This window comes from Myotis yumanensis, unplaced genomic scaffold (assembly GCF_028538775.1).
Source record: "Myotis yumanensis isolate MYYU_CA2020_CCGP unplaced genomic scaffold, mMyoYum1.0.hap1 SCAF_1, whole genome shotgun sequence".
Taxonomy (NCBI): Eukaryota; Metazoa; Chordata; class Mammalia; order Chiroptera; family Vespertilionidae; genus Myotis; species Myotis yumanensis.
Genome location: NW_027223752.1, coordinates 169,522,330 through 169,540,828, shown reverse-complemented (window position 1 = coordinate 169,540,828; position 18,499 = coordinate 169,522,330). Strand labels below are relative to the sequence as shown.

The 18,499-nt window shown below is 35.3% G+C and overlaps 1 protein-coding gene across 7 annotated transcripts in view; it reads right to left on the bottom strand.

The window, feature by feature from the left end:
• Positions 1-12,104: 12,104 nt before the first annotated feature.
• The window catches only part of UBE2D3 (ubiquitin conjugating enzyme E2 D3), a 31,114-nt gene continuing 24,719 nt past the window's right edge, over positions 12,105-18,499 (bottom strand). For 3 of the 7 annotated variants that reach the window (XM_070391969.1, XM_070391945.1, XM_070391976.1), the window contains 4 exons: positions 17,863-17,968; positions 15,524-15,617; positions 15,099-15,148; positions 12,105-13,582 (listed from right to left, as the gene is read on the bottom strand). In XM_070391969.1, coding sequence (XP_070248070.1) covers positions 15,100-15,148; positions 15,524-15,617; positions 17,863-17,968 — 249 coding nt within the window. In that variant the 3' untranslated portion in view covers positions 12,105-13,582; position 15,099. Of the gene's footprint in view, positions 13,583-15,098; positions 15,149-15,523; positions 15,618-17,137; positions 17,190-17,862; positions 17,969-18,499 lie in introns of those variants that run through there. The other 4 variants (XM_070391935.1, XM_070391938.1, XM_070391952.1 and 1 more) reach the window with 2 other exon arrangements.

Below are 18,499 nucleotides of genomic sequence, written 5' to 3'. Positions count from 1 at the left end.
GTTTGGTTTGGACAAGTCTGAGAGTTAAAAACTTCAAAGGTGCCCAGTCTCAGGGGGTCATCCACACTTTTTTGAGTTTTGCCTCCAGGAGCCTACCAAGTTCTCATATTGAAGACTGGAGAACAATTCCCTCATAATTTTATCAGGGGGAGCGGGAAAGGAACCATATTAAAATACACCAGAGCATTCTGTTTTTCTTAAGATATGCCCCCAAGAGAAATTATTTTATCAGCCTTGCTTGCTGGGGTTTTATCAGAGCCTAACCAACCTGGTAAAAGGGAGACAACAAACTCTAGCCCCCTCTAGCCATCCTTCCCCACCTAAGAGGGTGAAAAATAAGGAGAGAAGCACTTGTGAATTTTACAGTCCAGGACACAGCTCGCTGAAAGACTAAGACCTCATCACAGGACTTTATGGAAAGCTTCCCCTCACCCCATACCCTCCTACCACATCATTAAAGGCCTATTTGCACATTTTCTTTCAGTACATCATGTATGGCTTTCAACAAAAAAATTACAAAGCAAAAAGAAAAAATTACATTTAAAGAGAGAGCAAGTACTAGAACCAGACTAAAACATGGCAGGGATTTTGGATTATTAGGCCAGGAATTTAAAATAACAATTATTAATATGTCAAGGGCTGTAATGAATAAAGTAGAAAGCATAACAGAACAAATGGGCACAGAGATGGAAATTCTAAGGAAAAAAAAAAAGAAATACTAGAGGTCAAAAACAATAATAAAAATGAAGAATATGGGCTCACTAATAGAATTGAGGAGAAAAATTCTCTGAGCTTGAGGATATGTCAACAGAAACTTTCAGAATTGAAAAGCCAAGAAAAAAGATTGGAGAAACATAGAACAGAATATCCAAAGACTATGGGACAACTACAAAAGGCATACAAAGAAAGAGAGAAAAACAGAAGTAATATTTGAAGCAATAAATGACTAAGAATTTCTTCTAAATTGATTTCAGAGCACAAACCACACATCAAGGAAGCTCAGAAAACACCAAGCAGAATAAATGCAAAAAAACAACCAAACAAAAAACAACCACCTACATCTAAGCATATCATACTCAGACTTAAGAACACCAAACATACAGAAAAAAATCTCGAAAGAAACAAAACACATTATCTATAAGGAGTAAAAATAAGAATTACACACAATTTCTTCACAGAAACCACGCAAGCAAAAAGATAGGGAGCTGAAATATTTAAAGTGTTGAAAGAAAAATAATCCACATTTGTAATACCTTAACAAAAAAAAAGGAAAAAAAAGAAAAAGAATCACTAATATAGAATTCTGTACCCAGCAAAATTATCCTTCAAAGAGAAGAAGAAATAAAGACGTCCTCAGAAAAACAGAAAGTGAGGGAAGATGTTGCCAATACACCTGCCTTTTAAGAAATATTTAAGAACTTTAACAGAGAGAAAGAAAATCATATAGATAAAAAACTGGGAAAGAAAGAAAGAAAGGAAGAAAGGAAGGGAGGGAGGGAGGGAGGGAGGGAGGGAGGGAGGGAATTAGAAAAAGAATAAATAAAGATAAAGTGAAAACTTATTTTTCTTATCCATAATTGATCTAACAGAGCAGTTTGTTCAAAACAATAGCAGCAACAATAAATAATGATCATAGTTTATATATGTAAAATAACTGAGAGTAATGACACAAGGGACTAGAAGGGAGGAATACTTTTTTATTATAAGGTACTTGCACTACCCATGAAGCTACACAATGGCATTCAAAAGTGGACTCTGACAGTGGATTTGTAAAGGTTTATTGCAAAGTCTAGGGCAACCACTAAGGAAAATTTTAAAAAAAAATAATGGATATGCTAAGAAGAAAACAGAATTATATTAAATGCTCAGTTAAAACCACAAAAGTTAGAAAGAGAATGGAAGACAAATACAGGAATAAAGGCAATGAATAGAAAACAGGAGCAAATATTGTAGATATTAATCCAACTATATTAATAATCAATTTAAGTGCTAATGATCTAAATACACCAATTAAAAGGCAGAGATTATCAGAGCATATCAAAAAACAAGGCCAAGTATATACTATCTACAAGAAACCTATTTTAAATATAAAGACAGATATAGATTAAAAGTAAAGGAATAGAAAAAGACATACCATGCTAATACCAAGCCAAAGAATGCTGGAGTATCTATATTAACCTCATAGTGAACAGACTTCAGAGAAAAGAAAATTATCATGGTAAAGAGAGGCATTAAATAATGATAAAGGAGATGATTCTCCATGAAGATATAACAATCTTTAATGTGATGTGCCTAAAAACAGAGCACCAAAATGTGAGTCAAAATCTAATATAACTGGAGAGGGGAAAAGATGAATCCACTAATATTGTTGGCACCCACCTATTAATAATGGACAGATCTAGCAAGCAGAACAGGAAGAGTATAGTTGAACTCAATGGCACCATTACTCAACTAGATATAATTGATATGTGTAGACTACTTTCTTCAATGGCAGCAGTTACACATTTTGCTCAAGTTCACACAGGATATTTACCAAGGTAGACCATATTTTGGATCATAGAACACACCTTAACATATTTAAAATAATAGAAATTATACAATATATACTCTTAGACCAAAATAGAATTCATCTAGAAATCTATAACCAAAAGATAGCTAGAAAATCTCAAAATGCTGTGCAATTAAAACAACGCATTTCTAAATAGCATGTAGCTCAAAGATGAATAATTAAGAGAAATTTAAGTATTTTGAACTAAATAGAAATACAGCTTATCAAAATCTGTGAGATGTAGTGAAAGCAGTGTTTAGAGGGAAATTTACATAATTGAAAAATGCATATATTAGAAAAAAGGAAAGATCTAAAATTAATTATCTAATGTTCCACCTTAGAAAACTAGAAAAAGAAGAGCTAATTAAATCCAAAGTTAGCCAAAGAAAAGAAATAATAAAAATTAGAGGAGAAACAAATGAAATAGAAAATAGCAAATCAACAGAGAAAATCAACAAAACCAAAATCTGTTTTTTTGAAAAGATTAATAAAATCAATAAGCATCTAGCCAGGCTAACTAAGGGGAAAAAAGATAGACGACACAAATAGCTAATATCAGAAATGAAAGAAATGACATCACTACAGATCACATAGATATGGACATAAATACTATGAACAGCTCTATGCCCACAAATTTGATAGCCTATTTCAAATGAACAAATTCCTTGAAATACACAACATACCAAAACTCACACAGGGAGAAAGGGGTAATCTGAATAGGCCATTATCTATTTAAGAATTTGAATAAATAATTAATGACCTTCAATAACAGAAAGCATCAGACCCAGATGGGTTCACTGCTAAATTCAACCAAACATTTAAGGAAGAAATTATACCAATTCTCTACAGTCTCTTCCAGAAGATAAAAACAGAGGGAATACTTCCTGGCTCATGCTATGGGGTCAGCATTGCCCAATACCAAAACCAGACAAAGACACTACAAGAAAAGAGAACTACAAACCAAAATCTCTCATGAACATAAATGGAAAAATCCATAACAAAATACTAGGAAATCAATAATGTATAAAAAGAATTATACACTCATGACCAAGTGGGATTTATTCTGGGTATTCAAGGTGGATTCACCATTCAAAATCAATTAATGTAATTCATCACTTCAACAGGCTAAAAAATAAAAATCACATTGCTATATCAGTAGATACGGGAAAAGCATTTGACAAAAGTCAACATCCATTTATGATAAAAATTCTCTGCAAATTAGGAATAAAGGGCCAGATGTTTATTGATTTTATTAATCTTTTCCTCAACTTTATAAAGTATATCTACACAAGACTACACTTGTTATACTCAATGGTGAGAAACTGAAAGCTTTTCTGCTAAGATCAGGAATAAGACAAGTATGTCCTTTCTCACCACTCCTTTCCAGCATCATACTGGAAGCCCTAGCTAATGCAATAAAACAATAAAAGAAAGTAAATAGTATACAGATTGGGAAGGAAGTTGTAAAACTATCTTTGTTTGCAGATGACATGGTTGTGTATGTTGAAAACCTGAAAGAATCAATAAAACTCTTGGCACTAATAAGCAATTTATAACAAGGTTGCAGCATACAAGGTTAATATACAAAAGTCTATCATTTTCCTATGTAGCAGCAATGAAGAATTGGAATTTGAAATTAAAAACACAACACTGTTTACTCTAGCACCCCAGAAGATAATGAAACACTTAAGTATACATTTAACAAAAATGTATAAGAAATATATGAGAAAAACTACAAAACTCGGATGAAAGTAATGAAAGAAGAACCAAATAAATTAAGAGACATTCCATGTTCACAGATAGGAAGACTCAATATTGTCAAGATGTCAGCTATTCCCAACTTAATCTCTAGATTCAAGGCAGTCCCAATCAAACCCAAGCCAGTTATTTTGTGGATTTGACAAAACTGATTCTAAAGTTTATATGGTCCAGAAAAACTAACACAATACTGAAGAAGAAGAACAAAGTTGAAGGATTAACCCTACCTGATCAAAAGCTAGTTTTTAGCTGGGAGGGAGAGCTGAGCTGTCAGGTGTTGGAGCAGCTAATTAAAGCAACAAGGAGTAAAAAATAAAAGTTATAGTGAAGCCATGACTCCCTTACTGCGATAGTATAAGCAAGAGGCTAAAAACTGGATAAGATGCCAACTCTCCTGTTTCATTTTCCCGGTAAAATGGCAGGCACACTGGTCAAGGGTCAGGTGAATCAGCACAGATGTGGGGGTTGGTTCACTGTCGAGAGAGCCCTTAACAAAAGGTCATGGCTGTTTTATAGACCCTGGGGTGGGGGTGGAGGTGTGAAGAATGAGGAGGAAGGGCCAGAAGCAGAAAATTACTGGGTACTGAGTCCAAGTAGGGATAAATGTATTCAACGTTTTCCACTTTCCTCCACCATTAGGAAATTTCAGTCGACACACCTGAGGAAGACCCCTGCCTAATGCCTCAGATAAAGCTACCTAGTAATGAAGGCACTGGGGCTAGGAAGGTAAATATGTGAAAAGCATGAGCAGGCAGAGGGTCATCAATAGTACTTCACTACTACTCCCTTTGGAGGTTATAATACTTGGGCTGTGCACCAGGTCTGGTGAGGGAAGGGCAGCTTGCCCTTACGAGGCCTCTCAGGTAAAGAAAGCCTTTGTAGTTGTCTATAGTCAGGCCTGAAAAGTCACATTTACGTCATATGATCCTGAAGATCTGATAGTGTTGGAAATATCCATGAGAGATATATGGAATTTGAGGCAAGCTCCAGTAGAAGAGTCACGATATAGGCCCTTATATTCTGGAGCAAGGCTATGCATTTCACCATAGTGAACTACTCTGTTAAAAAAAAAATTGGCCCTAGTGTGCTACTGGGTTTTAGTAAAGAGCAAACATCTGACCCCTGTACACTAAGTGACTCTGCAGGATTATCCAGTCAACCAAGTAATAAAGCTGGGCAAGGGCAGCAGCGTTTCTGTATATGTAGGAAGTGATACATTGAGACTCAAGCGAAGTCCAGAAGACCCACGTGAATTCTATGAATAGGTGGCCTAACCTTCCGTGTCACTTATCTCTGTTGCACTGGTGATCTCACTGATGACCTCATGGGGAGTTCCTTATGACCAGCTGACCTATCTATGCCTGGTTCACCTGTGGGCTAGTGCAATATATATTAGAACTAGCCATAAATAGACTGTTGCCACATAATAGCTCCACCTAGGATTGGCTCTGAATGACACTGGTGAAGGGAAATTTTCCCAGTGCACAGTTATGAGACATACGTTTAATTTTTTTAATTCATGTGAAAGGAGAGGTAGTTTGAGTTACAGTTATATACTGACTCTTTGGCAGAGCCGAAAGTCTTAATTGGAAGACAAGTGACATTGAGGTCTGGGTGGATGTTATATGGATGGACACTTACCGAAGTAGGCACAATGTACCAGTTTCTTTGTGTCTCACATTAATGCTCACAAGAGAACATGTACCATGTAGCAGGCTCTTGACAATCAAGTACACAAAAAGATGGTCCTGTGGATTTTGGGCAGCCCTTCTATGCTCCACTCCAGTACTTCACATTGAGCACATGAAGAAAATGGTCATCGGAGCAGGGATGAAGGCTATGTATGGACCTAACAACATGGGCTTTTTCTCACCAAGGGTGATCTTACTTAACTGCCTCTGCTGATTGCCCAACTAGCCAGAAACGGAGACTGATGTCTTCCTACTTGTTTAGGATTCCTTTCTTTCAGAAATGTTTTGTAGTTTTCAGTATGCAAGTTTTGCACTTCCTAGGTTAAATTTATTCTTAAGTATTTTATTCTTTCTGATGCTATTGTCAATGGCATCGTTTTTCTTAATGTCATCTTTGGATTGTTCATTAATAGTTACAGAAATAAAACTGATTTTTTTGGTATGGACTTTTGTATCCTGCAACTTTGTTGAATTCAATCGCCTCCAGAATTTTATTTTCTTTAGGATTTTCTATATCATGTCATCTGTGAATATAGTTTTACTTCTTTCTTTCCAATTTGGATAATCTTTTAAAGTCTGAAATATTTACAAGTAGTCAGATGGCTCCCACTCACGAAGCTAAGTTCCCTTGTACTCTCTCCCTCCCTTCCCCCCCTGCAACCCCCTCCCGCCCCAACTGTGAGTTCCTTGCAGCTTATTGTTGCTCTGATTTGGGACTTTAAATATTGTTTGAGTTTTCTGGGTTAGGGCTGCAAATCTTCACAAATACTGAGAGCTGCATATTCTCCTGCCATTAAGGTTCAAGTTACACAAATTTTGCTTTGTAAATATTAGGGATCGATTTCTGTTGTTTGACACTACTCTGGATGCATCCTGAGGTTTGCTAGGTTCACAAAAATTAAAGTACTGTTCACTTCGTTTTTTAAGTGACTTGTTTTCAAGATGTAAGCTGGCTTCTGGTTATATTCTACTTCCTCTTTGGGTTACTGGTTTCAATTTATTTTTGGCTTGACAGTACTCCTATTATTGACTCCCTTTTAAAAAGTTTTTTTGCCCAGCCAGCATGGCTCAGTGGTTGAGTGTCAACTTATGAACCAGGTGGTCACTGTTGATTCCTGGTCAGGGCACATGCCCAAGTTGTGGGCTCGACTCCCAGTGGGGAGCATGCAGGAGGCAGTCAATGATTCTCTTATCATTGATGTTTCTAGCTCTCCCTCTCCCCTCCTCTCTGAAATCAATAAAAGTATATTTTTAAAAAGTTTTCCCCAGCATGATTTATTGCTTTTTCACAAGACAGTTGGTCAGGGTAATTATCCATACTGATAGAAATGGAAATGTCCATCTATTTGCTATGGTGGTATTTAACTGGTAGTAGAGAGTAAAGAATGTTCCATTTATTATTTTTCTATAGCATGTTGCATATGTCTCTGTACTTTTGGAGTAAAAAAAAAAAGCAAGAAATACGTTTGGCAAAGTCTACCATTAAGCTCATATTCATTATTAAATATCTGACCACTGTAACAATGTGCAAGGTCCTCATCTAGTCACTGAGGGATATAGAACACAGACCAAAACCCTGTTCTTATACTTTGTCTTCTGGGGTGAAGTTGAGGAGAAACAAACAATAAATATTACATGTAAGGTGGTTAATACTGAATATGCCATGGTGCACTCTATAATGGTGGTGCTGTGTTGCTATTTTATGTAGAACTACACTGGGTGGCCAGATTATTATGACTGGCCTGATTATTGTGACCATCCCATCAGTACTTCGTTGGGCCACCTTTTGCCTTCAATACTGCGGCGATTCTTCTTGGCATTGAATCCATGAGATGTTGAAAGGTGATGCAAGGAATCTGACACCATGCCTGATGAATAACACTGTCCAGTTCTGTGAGATTTGATGGTTGTGGAACCAGCTGCCTGATGGCTCTTTTAACTTCGTCCCACAAATACTCAATTGGATTGTGATCTGGTGATTGTGGAGGCGTCCTAAGTAAGGTAGTCTCCCTCATGTTCTTGAAACCACTCCTGCACAATGCGAGCACCGTGGCATGGCACATTGTCTTGTTGGAAGAAATCATCTCCATTGGGATACACCATCAACATGATAGGATGAACTTGATCAGCAATGATACTTAGGTATGTTGTGCTATTCAGATGTTTATAATGATCTGGCCCTCTAGCAACTTCAGCACAAAATTATAGCTAATTTGCCTACAAACATCAGGTGGTCATAATAATCTGGCCATTCAGTGTAGAGGCCCGGTGCACAAATTCATGCACTGGTGGGGTCTGGCCAGCCCACCCCAAACGGGGTTGGGGGGGCCGGTGGGGGCTGGGGCCGGTTGGGAGGGGCCGTGGGCAGTTGTCTGCCCAGCCCCACCCCCTGGTCAAATTCCCAGACCAGGCTAATTTGCATATGCCTTTTATTATATAGGCTATAGGATAGTCAAAAGCCACTCTAAGTTGACATTTGAACAGAGACCTAACAATTAGGAGATAGCCATATGATATCTAAGGTTAAGATCATTCTAGGCAAGGGAAGAACAAGGGCAAACATCTCAAGTCTCAGCAGAGGCCTGTGTGACAGCTGAGGGAGTTGGGGAAGGTGTGGAGGCAAGCAGTGATTAGAAATTAAGTGGTGGGACGTCAATACAGCCTGTAAATTGCTGTTAATATTTTGGCTATTACTCTGAATAAGAAACCATTAGGTTTGTAGCAAAGGGATGATATGACATTGTTTAAAAGGATTATGCCGGGTGTTATGTGTGGTAGATTGCTGTGAAGGAAGGATTTGGGAGACCACCCAGTAAGCTATTGCAATAATCTGAGATGGTGGAGCTTTAGACCATTGTGCAGCAGTGAATATGGTAAACAGGTAGGTCCTGAATAAAATTTAGAAGTAGAACTGACAGGAGTGGAGAAATCAAAGTTGATGCCCAGTTTTGGGGCCAGTGCAACTGAATGTCATTTATTGAGGCCAAGAACAGGTATGCATGTGTACATGTCTGTATGTAGATATCAAGTCAGCTTTAGACATCTAAAAGGTACCCTTTCAGGTAGCAGTTCAGGAGAGATGGCTGGGAGGTCAGCAAATGACAGTTGGTTAACTGTGTTAAGTAAATAGAGCATAAAAGTACTCCCACTGTTTGACCTTGACATTCAAATTTGATATGATAAACAAGGAATCGAGATTACACAAAGTCTCAGACAATAAAATGTTAAAATGAAAGTGTTATTCATAAAACCATTTCCTACAATACATGAAAAAATCAAGAGAGCTCAAAATAAAAAGTTCATCTAGAAATAGTGTACAACTTGGAGATAATTATCAGAAGCACTGTTCTAGAGTTAATTATAAAAAATTCTTCAAAATGAGGCAACAAAGTACTTATAGATTAGCAGAAAATAATGCAAGTGGTCATTATTAAAGTCCTAAAGAAAACAAGTGTTCAGCCAACTTCAATCTTTTCTAGCCTTTCTAGAAAACTATAGTTTTGATTTTTTAAGTTTCTCCATCACTTGGCAGGGCAGAAGCTGCCATGCTTTTAAATCCCATTTCTGAACACCTTTACCATTTACTTTCCCCATTACATTGAAAGGTTTTACCAACTGTCTTAAGCTATATTTAATGTTAATTTCAGTAACACTGCAAACACCCATAACATGACAACTCACTTTTGCAGTTAAAAAAAAAAAATTGATGTAAAAACAACAGAATGAGGCCAGGGTTCAAATCCTTGTTCAGCTAGATAACCAACATTTAGCACTTTTGTACCTGGTTGCTCTTTTTCAACACTATCCAGACCTTGGTTGAATTACTTATACCGCCCTGCCGCTCCCCCAAGGTCTTAGTTATGAATTTGAATGTCAGGATGTTTGTTACTCAGATTAATTGCAGTATATTATTTTAAATGTGTCAATCAGCCTACAATATTATTTGTAATTCAAAGTACAAATTTGTCAATTATATGGAAATGTACTACTTGGGCATACAATCTAAGTTCTTGTAGCCATGAAATAGGAGTTGTAAAATTAACTCTAGGGTCCAAGGATTACTGAATTGTTATAAAGGAGAGAGCTAGGAACAAACTTCAGAATTAATCTGTTTGGTTTAAAACAGGCTACTGGGTGCCACTCTACGGTTTCTCAGTCAGTAATAGTCCTGCAGTGGCATCTAGTAAATTTCCATTGTAAAGAATTTCCCAAATGGCCCTGGCTGGGTGGCTTGGTTAGAGTATTGTCCTGTGCACCAAAAAGGTTGCTGGTTTAATCCTGTCAGGGCTCCTGCAGGAGACAACTGACCAATGTTTCTCTCTCAAATCAATAGAAACATATCCTCAGGGGAAGAGTTAAAAAAAAAAATTCCCAGATGATACTGGTATTACTGGTTTGGGGATCACTTTTTGAGAATCACTATCTTTAATTCTTTATACTTTTAAGTTCTAAGTTCAAGACAGAATTTACAAACAATATTAGGTTAAAGTGTGAATTTCATGTTAACTGGAATTACTGAGTAAGACCAAAGTGTCTTTAAACAGACTTTAATGGTAACAATTCCTTTAAGCTCAATTAACCTTAGCTATTACAAGTGTTATGCAGATGTTACTAGACAATATTTAGTGACTTGCACTGGGTTCCTCATAAAATAGAAGACAAATTCACCTAAAAGTGTAACCAACAATCATTTAACAGCTTTGTTATGCCAATACAAAACATGGCTAATTTGAGTCACCCCCCAAATCACTAATACAGCATAAGTATCTGAAGCATATTTCAATTAAGCCATTTTAAAAAAAAAAGTGAGTGTTCACTACCCCTGAGACCACTAGTTGTGATTCATACTTTAAAAAATTGTGAGTACACCCACACGAGAAAGCAAACTAGAATTTCTAAAAAAAAAATCTGAGTATCACATTGCCAACTTGCCCAGGAACAAAAATGAGTCCACTCACAATATAATTTACTATTAGCAAGTCCACTGGACTGTAATTCTCATAGGTTACAGAAACTACTTGAGTTTGTCCATTAAAAGATATAGGAAATATACAAGAACCAAAATCACTTTTTAATCTGCCAATATTCACGTGAGTCCTACACATGGCACTAGTAACGTAAATGGGAATCAAAGGGCAAATTCTTGGATTCTTTTAAAGGTTTCATTGGAGATGATCTCAAGTCCAGTGTCCATACACTCAAAAATGTTGGTTTCCAGGTATGTACTTTACTGTTCTCTTAAGCCTGGAGAAGCCTTTATGGCTCATTCCTTTAGAAGTGACATAGAAATGTTGTAGAAATCAAGTCAGATACAGAGAACTGGACACATCTAATGTTAAACAATCAATGGTGTAAGAAAGTCATCTCTATAAGTACTTAAGAGTTATCTATGGCTAAGAAGGTCAAGCTGAAAGCCAATTAGCGATCCAACAGCAGGTGTTTGATGGTTGGCTTTCAAATAATAATATGCCCACTAAAGCTGTTATTTTGAGAGTAGATTCTCAAAAGTAAATATTTTGAAAATAGAGCCAAAGGACAGTGTATCTTAGCTTGTAGAGAGCAGTATGTTAAGTTTTCATTTGTAATTTGAATCCAAAAGTTTTAAATGTATGACACCTACCCTTAAGGAGTCAATTTTTAAGCAAAAAATTTAAATTTAAAAAAATCACTCATTGGATAGAATTGTCGTTAGATTGGTATTTCTCAATGAAATGCTTATTACAGAATTAACAAAGCCAGAACATGTTCGGAAGGCATGCATTTCACTTCCAGTTTAGAGAATCTCAGTCAATAAATCATGTCCAAACTACATATTAAAATGTTTATAAAAATCAAGCTATAACATTTATTTTATATCTAGCTTTCCACATGTGTGCAGACAAGAAATAATATTGCACATAGTGTAAGCAGTGCAAAAATGTGGAAGTGGAGAAAGGTCAGACGTGCTAGAAATCGGATACAGATTGTAAGAAAGCAATGGACAAATCAAAATAACTAGGAAAAGGGTAAAACTATATGGTCAGAATTAGGAAGGGTGAAGAATGATAATGCCCTTGTTGCTACAGAAGTTAAATTAGTGGCACACATAGCACTTGTCAAACGAAAAATTATCCAATAGCATTGACTTTTATTCATTCATGTTAGGTCACCTGAAATGATATCTGTTGCATTTAAATGCTCATTAATGTAAATGGCTGAACAAACCCATTTCAATGGATACTCAATATCCCACATAGTTAAGTCACTTCAACATAGCCTCATGACAACTCCCACACCAAACAGTACTTTATTTTGTAAATTTAAACCCATTGTTACTCCCATGTTATGGTTTTTTTAGCTGTCAAGTGTACAAGGTGAAGAAAAATTTAGATGGGGGTTGCACCTGGAAAATAAATTTCTTCAACTCCATATACATGTTTAAAACTGCTGGGTCCCCAGTCCATCTATGAACTCCAGGGTTGCCAGTATCATGTGCAGCATATTAAAGCTACACTATCTGAATAGCTTATTAATTCTGCATAAATCAGGTCAATCAATGTGTCAACCTGTAACAGACTGTGCACTTTTAACTGAACATGGCAAAATATTCACTCTTTTGAACTTTACATCATCATTTGATGTCAAACAATGAAGCAAATCCCAACAGTATATACAAAAACAGCTTTGCATTTACAAAAGATTGTTTCCCATACTGATTAATCCAGGCAGCTAACTCATTGGTTTATGCAACTTTATTGAAGAAAAATAAATCAATTACTAGCAGAGCTATTAGTTGATCACTCATCCATTGACAACTTGCATCATTTATTCAGTGCTATATTAAACAGTGTATTGGAAGATAGATTAACTAATAGCTCCAAGCCTCCTAACAATTTAAATGAAAATTACAAAATGTTTGAGACCCTATTTTGGAATACAAAGGGTGTTTTGACTTCCAATTTCCATTCTCTGTAGAACAAGAACAGGTCATTCCTTTATTGACATGCATAAAATACATCACATTTTCTGTTCTGCTGATGCTATAAATTCAATACCAATTCTCCAGCCACATCAGTTATGAGCATAAAGTATATCATGTAACCTCAGATCTCTAACAGTGGAAGGCTTAAACAAGAATGGATGCTGCTAGAATAATGCTGTTTCCTTGGATGCGACAACTGAGCCTCCATTTCCCTCCCCCTCAGATGATTTCTTCAGCATGTTAGAGCAGTGAGGAATGGTTTTAGTCTCATAACCAAATTAGAGTGAAGACATTGGCCACATAATACACATGCTCCATTTTTTAAAAAAATTCTGAATCTTGGGCAACTGTTCTCTTGTAACTACTTTACAGTTTCTAAAAGCAGTTATTGTCCAAAGCTGGAAGAACTTAAGTCTTCTCAGATGAGCATGTGAATGAATGGAGGGAGGTAAACAAAAAATAAAATTAAAAAAGATGAGGTCTGATAGGGGAGCAGCCGGATAAGAAAATCAAAAAAGGAACAGTAATTTAAAGTTTATTCCAGCTATAATGCAGGTTATTCTGACTTTAAGGTAGCATCACATGGCATACTTCTGAGTCCATTCCCGAGATATTCTGTTGTACCTGTAAACAAAGAATATGTTATTTAAAAAGTTAAAGAATTAATACTTAAAAGGGAAAGACTTCTATTTTAGCTCCAGACTCATTTTAAAGTCATCTAATGGCTGTGATTAGAATAAAGCCAACAGGGAGAAATAGTATTGGTATTCAAAGCACTGTGGAAAATAAGAACCTTATGCCTCCAAAATACTAAACGTAGTATTTTAATAAACACAACAAAGTGGCACTGAGATTGGGGAAGCTAACAAAAATCAAAGACCTTTTATCTGCCCTACCAACTGAGCTAATGTTCTCATAGAAAATCTACAATTAGTACCCATTCCAACTAATTTTAACATTTAAAAAAAGTTTACAGTTCATCGTGGAGTTGTCAGAACAGCACACACATTCTGTACATCTATAGAAATTTCCATCAAAGCCAGAACAAAACAGTTAATTAAACCATTTTATTCGAATCCTAGACTTTGACCCCGAGTAATATCAGAAAATGCCTTTAAGACTTAAGCACAGGCAGAAGATTAAGACATTGGAGAAGATGGTAAAAGAGTAGTTTTCAAGAGGTGGGTGTGAGTGGTATGTGTCACCACGTGGGTTATTTTCAAATAATGCGGTGATTGGAGATAACAAGCCTCACTTGAGACCTGATGAATTGGAATCTCTAGGTAATACTGGAAATAACTTCGCTTAAAAAAAACCAACAGGTAATTCACACAAAAGCAAGGTTATTCATGCTGAGGAAGATCACTACTATTGATAAATGCCATCAATTTCTCCATTACACCCATTCCATAGTCTTAACTTAGCAACAAAAAACATAATGATAAACTAAAGAAATAAATATATGTCAAAGGGCACAGAACTTTTAGATATTTACAGTTTTGAACTTTATAAAGTATTAACTATCTTCATTTCAACAAGAACTAAACATGGTTCAAGCACTTTCCTCAACTTTAACATATAGAAGTTCTTTATACCAATTCATGGTTACTTTTATTTAAGGATACCCTCTCAAAAAGCCAGCACTTTTAAACAAAGGTTTCACTTAACATATAGGGAGCCACAAAGTAGAGCTAACACTACTGCATGCATGTCAGTAATGAACATTTAGTTTATAGGCATAGGCTTAATTAAAGGCATAGGCTTAATTAAAAGTTTTCCCCCCTTTCATTATTATCTCAGCAAAATCTAAACTACATCATCACATTCCATACATTATTGGTACAAAGTTTAAAATATACCAATTTTAAAATGTAAACACCATGGAGGTTTGAAAGATTATTATTTAAATTCCCATTTCTTACTAGTGCTATATAACTACTTTGTCATGCAAAAATACTCTCAAGCAATAACTACTGGGTATTCTTTCACGCTAAACAGAGATCAAGCAGTTAAAGAACCGTTTTCAGAAAACTGCCACATTGGTTACCGTTTGTTAGTTAATACAGTGCCTTAAAGCATGCAGCACTCAAGTGCTGGCAGTACCATGAATAAGCGCACCATAGAGTGCAGATCCTCTTACCCTACAACATAGCGTATTTCTCTGTCCACTCTCTTGCTAACCTATTGTACCTAATTGAACAAGTATACTTAGTATTAATTATAAATACAAAAATTATAATGGTAAAGTTGTACATAAAAATAGTTCAGATATTTGAGAAATTTAGACCAAAGTTTTAAAATAGTACCAATATTATTTTCAAAACATAATTGTGGTGAAGAATTTGCTTTCTTCCCCAAAACTTAATAATTAAAGTGACAAAGTGTTGAACATGTTAGAAAATAAAACATTTTAGAGGGGCTATTATTCACTGTCACATAACTAAAACCTACTAATGACTATCATCTTACCAGAAATTAGCATCAAGTCTTCTTGGCATTGCCACAACTTACAGCAGAGTATAAACCTAACTCATTCAGAAAAATTACAAACTACTACATACTTACTTATCTCTGTCTGTTTTATAGATCCGTGCAATCTCTGGCACTAGGGGGTCATCTGGGTTTGGATCACATAGCAGTGAACAAATGGATAAAAGAACTGCAAGAAAACAAATGTGGTTACCCAGGATCGGGATTTTGAATTTTTAAAAGTGCATTTAAAAACATTACTATACCCACTTACATCAAAGGATAGATCATCCAGACAGAAAATCAGTAAGAAAACAATGGCCTGAAATGTCACATTTCACCAGATGATCTTAACATATATTTAAGAACATTTCATCTAAAAACTGCAGAATACACATTCTTTTTAAGTGTACATGGAACATTCTCTAGGACAGGTACACTGTAGGCCATAAAACAAGCTTCAATTAATTCAAGACTGAAACTTTATAAAGCATCTTTTCTGACCACAACAGTATGAAACTAGAAATCAAAAGCAATTATAAACCTAAATCTTCAAAAGATTTTTATTAGTTTATATCTTCAACTTAATGAGAAAAATATTTACAGATATTTTGCTTCACAGGAGACAAGGTCCTGGTAAAAAAAACATGCTAAAAATAGAGCTTTGTTGGGTTTAGTACTAGCTATAAAAATATTGCCAAACTCCAGAGTTCCAAGATAGTCAAATAATGCCACTGTTATTCTTTAACTAGGTGGCATTAGAATTTAAGTCACTAGAATTTCTTAGTCCTGAGGGAGAAAAATAGCTTTTAATAAGAATATATTTGGGGAACATCCATACCCTACTATTCTTAGCTGTACAGTATAATTTAAAAAAAAAAAAGTCCATTCTATCCTGCCCTCCCCTTAAGAAGTTTCAAAAAAACTCCTAACTGCTCCACTGACTATATGTTTTCTTCCCTCGACTTTACAAGGTAGAGGCCACATACCTAAAAGTACGGACTAAATGAAACAACACCGTGGTCTATTACTAAATGAGCTTTCAATGCTAACTCTTACCCTTATCCTATTCAACATGGAAGATGCCAAGCATCATGAATCTGTCATTTTAAATGCCTAGGATGTGCCAGACATTGTGCAAGGTGTTATGCAATTTTCAGATATAAAAACCTGAAGTGGGTACGACAATCTTTAGATGAAGACAAAGAAAATACCATAAAAAAAATCAATGTATTATTACAGAAAACATAATTTTAAACCCAAGTGCGAGAGCAAATATAAAACTCAGCCTGTACTTACAGAAACATAATGTTCAATATAATAGTGCATTCCCAGCAATGGCAAAAAACTTGTAACCTACTATTTAAGGTAATCAAAATACCAGGTACCAGGTGGGTAAGAGAGCCTAACTTGAAAGAAAATGGAAATGCCTCCAAGAGGGTGAAAACAGGTTTTAAAATTAGGTCACACTTGAAAAAATTATGGCAGCAAATTGTTCTTCTCTCCCCCAAAAGTGATTTTAGTCAAAAGTTTGAGAAATCCTGTACTACCCCTTAAGGAGATTCAAATGCATTAAACAAACATCTGAAAAAATTTATGATATCCTGTCTTAAATCCTGTTTCAGCTTGCATTTATCATACTCACAACATTAAAAACCTAATTTTGTGTACCTAAGGAATGCTAAGCCAATACCCAAAACTGAAAATTACTTGAAGGCAGACTTCCTTCCCATTAAGTAGTTTTGTGGTAGGTGATTTTTATCTGTGGGGTGAAAAGTGAGATAAAAAAAAAGGAGATAAAGATGGAGAGATACTCCATATCTCCATCCAGAATATTCATACAAAGACCAGACAACCTATTAGAGATGTCACATAATAAATCCCTATTAAAGGTAGAAAAGTAGAACTGATCTAGAGAGATTTCCAAGAAGATTCTCTAATTTTCGACTGTTATTAAGTAGTAACAAACTATCATGTTCTCATAACACATACCTTAAATTTTTTTTAAAGGGCTTAATAAAGGTTCATCAAAATGTTTTTTAATCTTAAATAATAAACACATAACAGCAAAATCAAAATTATCTTGTACTGGAAACCTCAAAATTTAAAAGCTCTATTAAATTTAGGTATGCCATTTTAGTTCAAAGACAGCAAGTAAGTAAGCGAGAAGTACAAGTAGTTTAAGATTGAAAAATACTACAGAAATCACTTTGCTTTTATTATTTGAAAACAATGCCCCAACACCCTAATTTGAATTTTACCTCCTTCCCACAAATCTCTTTAATCAATAATGCAAAAACAGCAAAGATGATGTAACTTATTCCTTCCCCATCTCTTACCAAAGTCAGCATAATACGCAGACAAGTAGGTGCAAAACTAAAACTCCTTTAACTATTAGAAAATCAGAGCAGTTCAAGACAATGCCTTTAGTTTACCTTTAGAAATAGTTAATGCAGGAGACCACTGTGATCTTAGAATATCGAGACAAATGCTGCCATTACTGTTAATATTTGGATGATAAATTCTTGTTGTAAATGCAACCTAAAATAAATAAAAAACCTTTAGGCATTTCTCCTAAATAAAAACAAGCATCCTAACTTAGGTAGAGGTTCTGTAGAAGACTTTTAGCAAGGCTTAAAATATTATCATAGTTTTTAAAAATCAAATTGCTAAAACCTAATTTATATACATAAAAAGACCAAAAATTATAGAAACTGATATTTATATTCTGATCAAAAATCCTTCAGGAGTTCCTTTTTTAATTAAAATGGAAAATATAACTTTGGGGCAAGAGTATTACAGTGGAACCTCGTTTCTCGAATTAATTCATTCTGGTAGGCTGTTCGAAAACAATCATTTTTTCCTGTTAGAAATAATGTAAATTAAATTAGTATGTCCCAGAGCCTCAAATGATTCCATTTTAACCTTTATTATATACAGTACATGTCTATTGTACTGTTTAATCTATAAATACTTAAAAACAACAGCAAGGACATGAAATATAAATGAAAATTTAACAAAGGAAATGTACAATAAATGAAAATTTAACAATTATAAGCAAAAAGCACACAA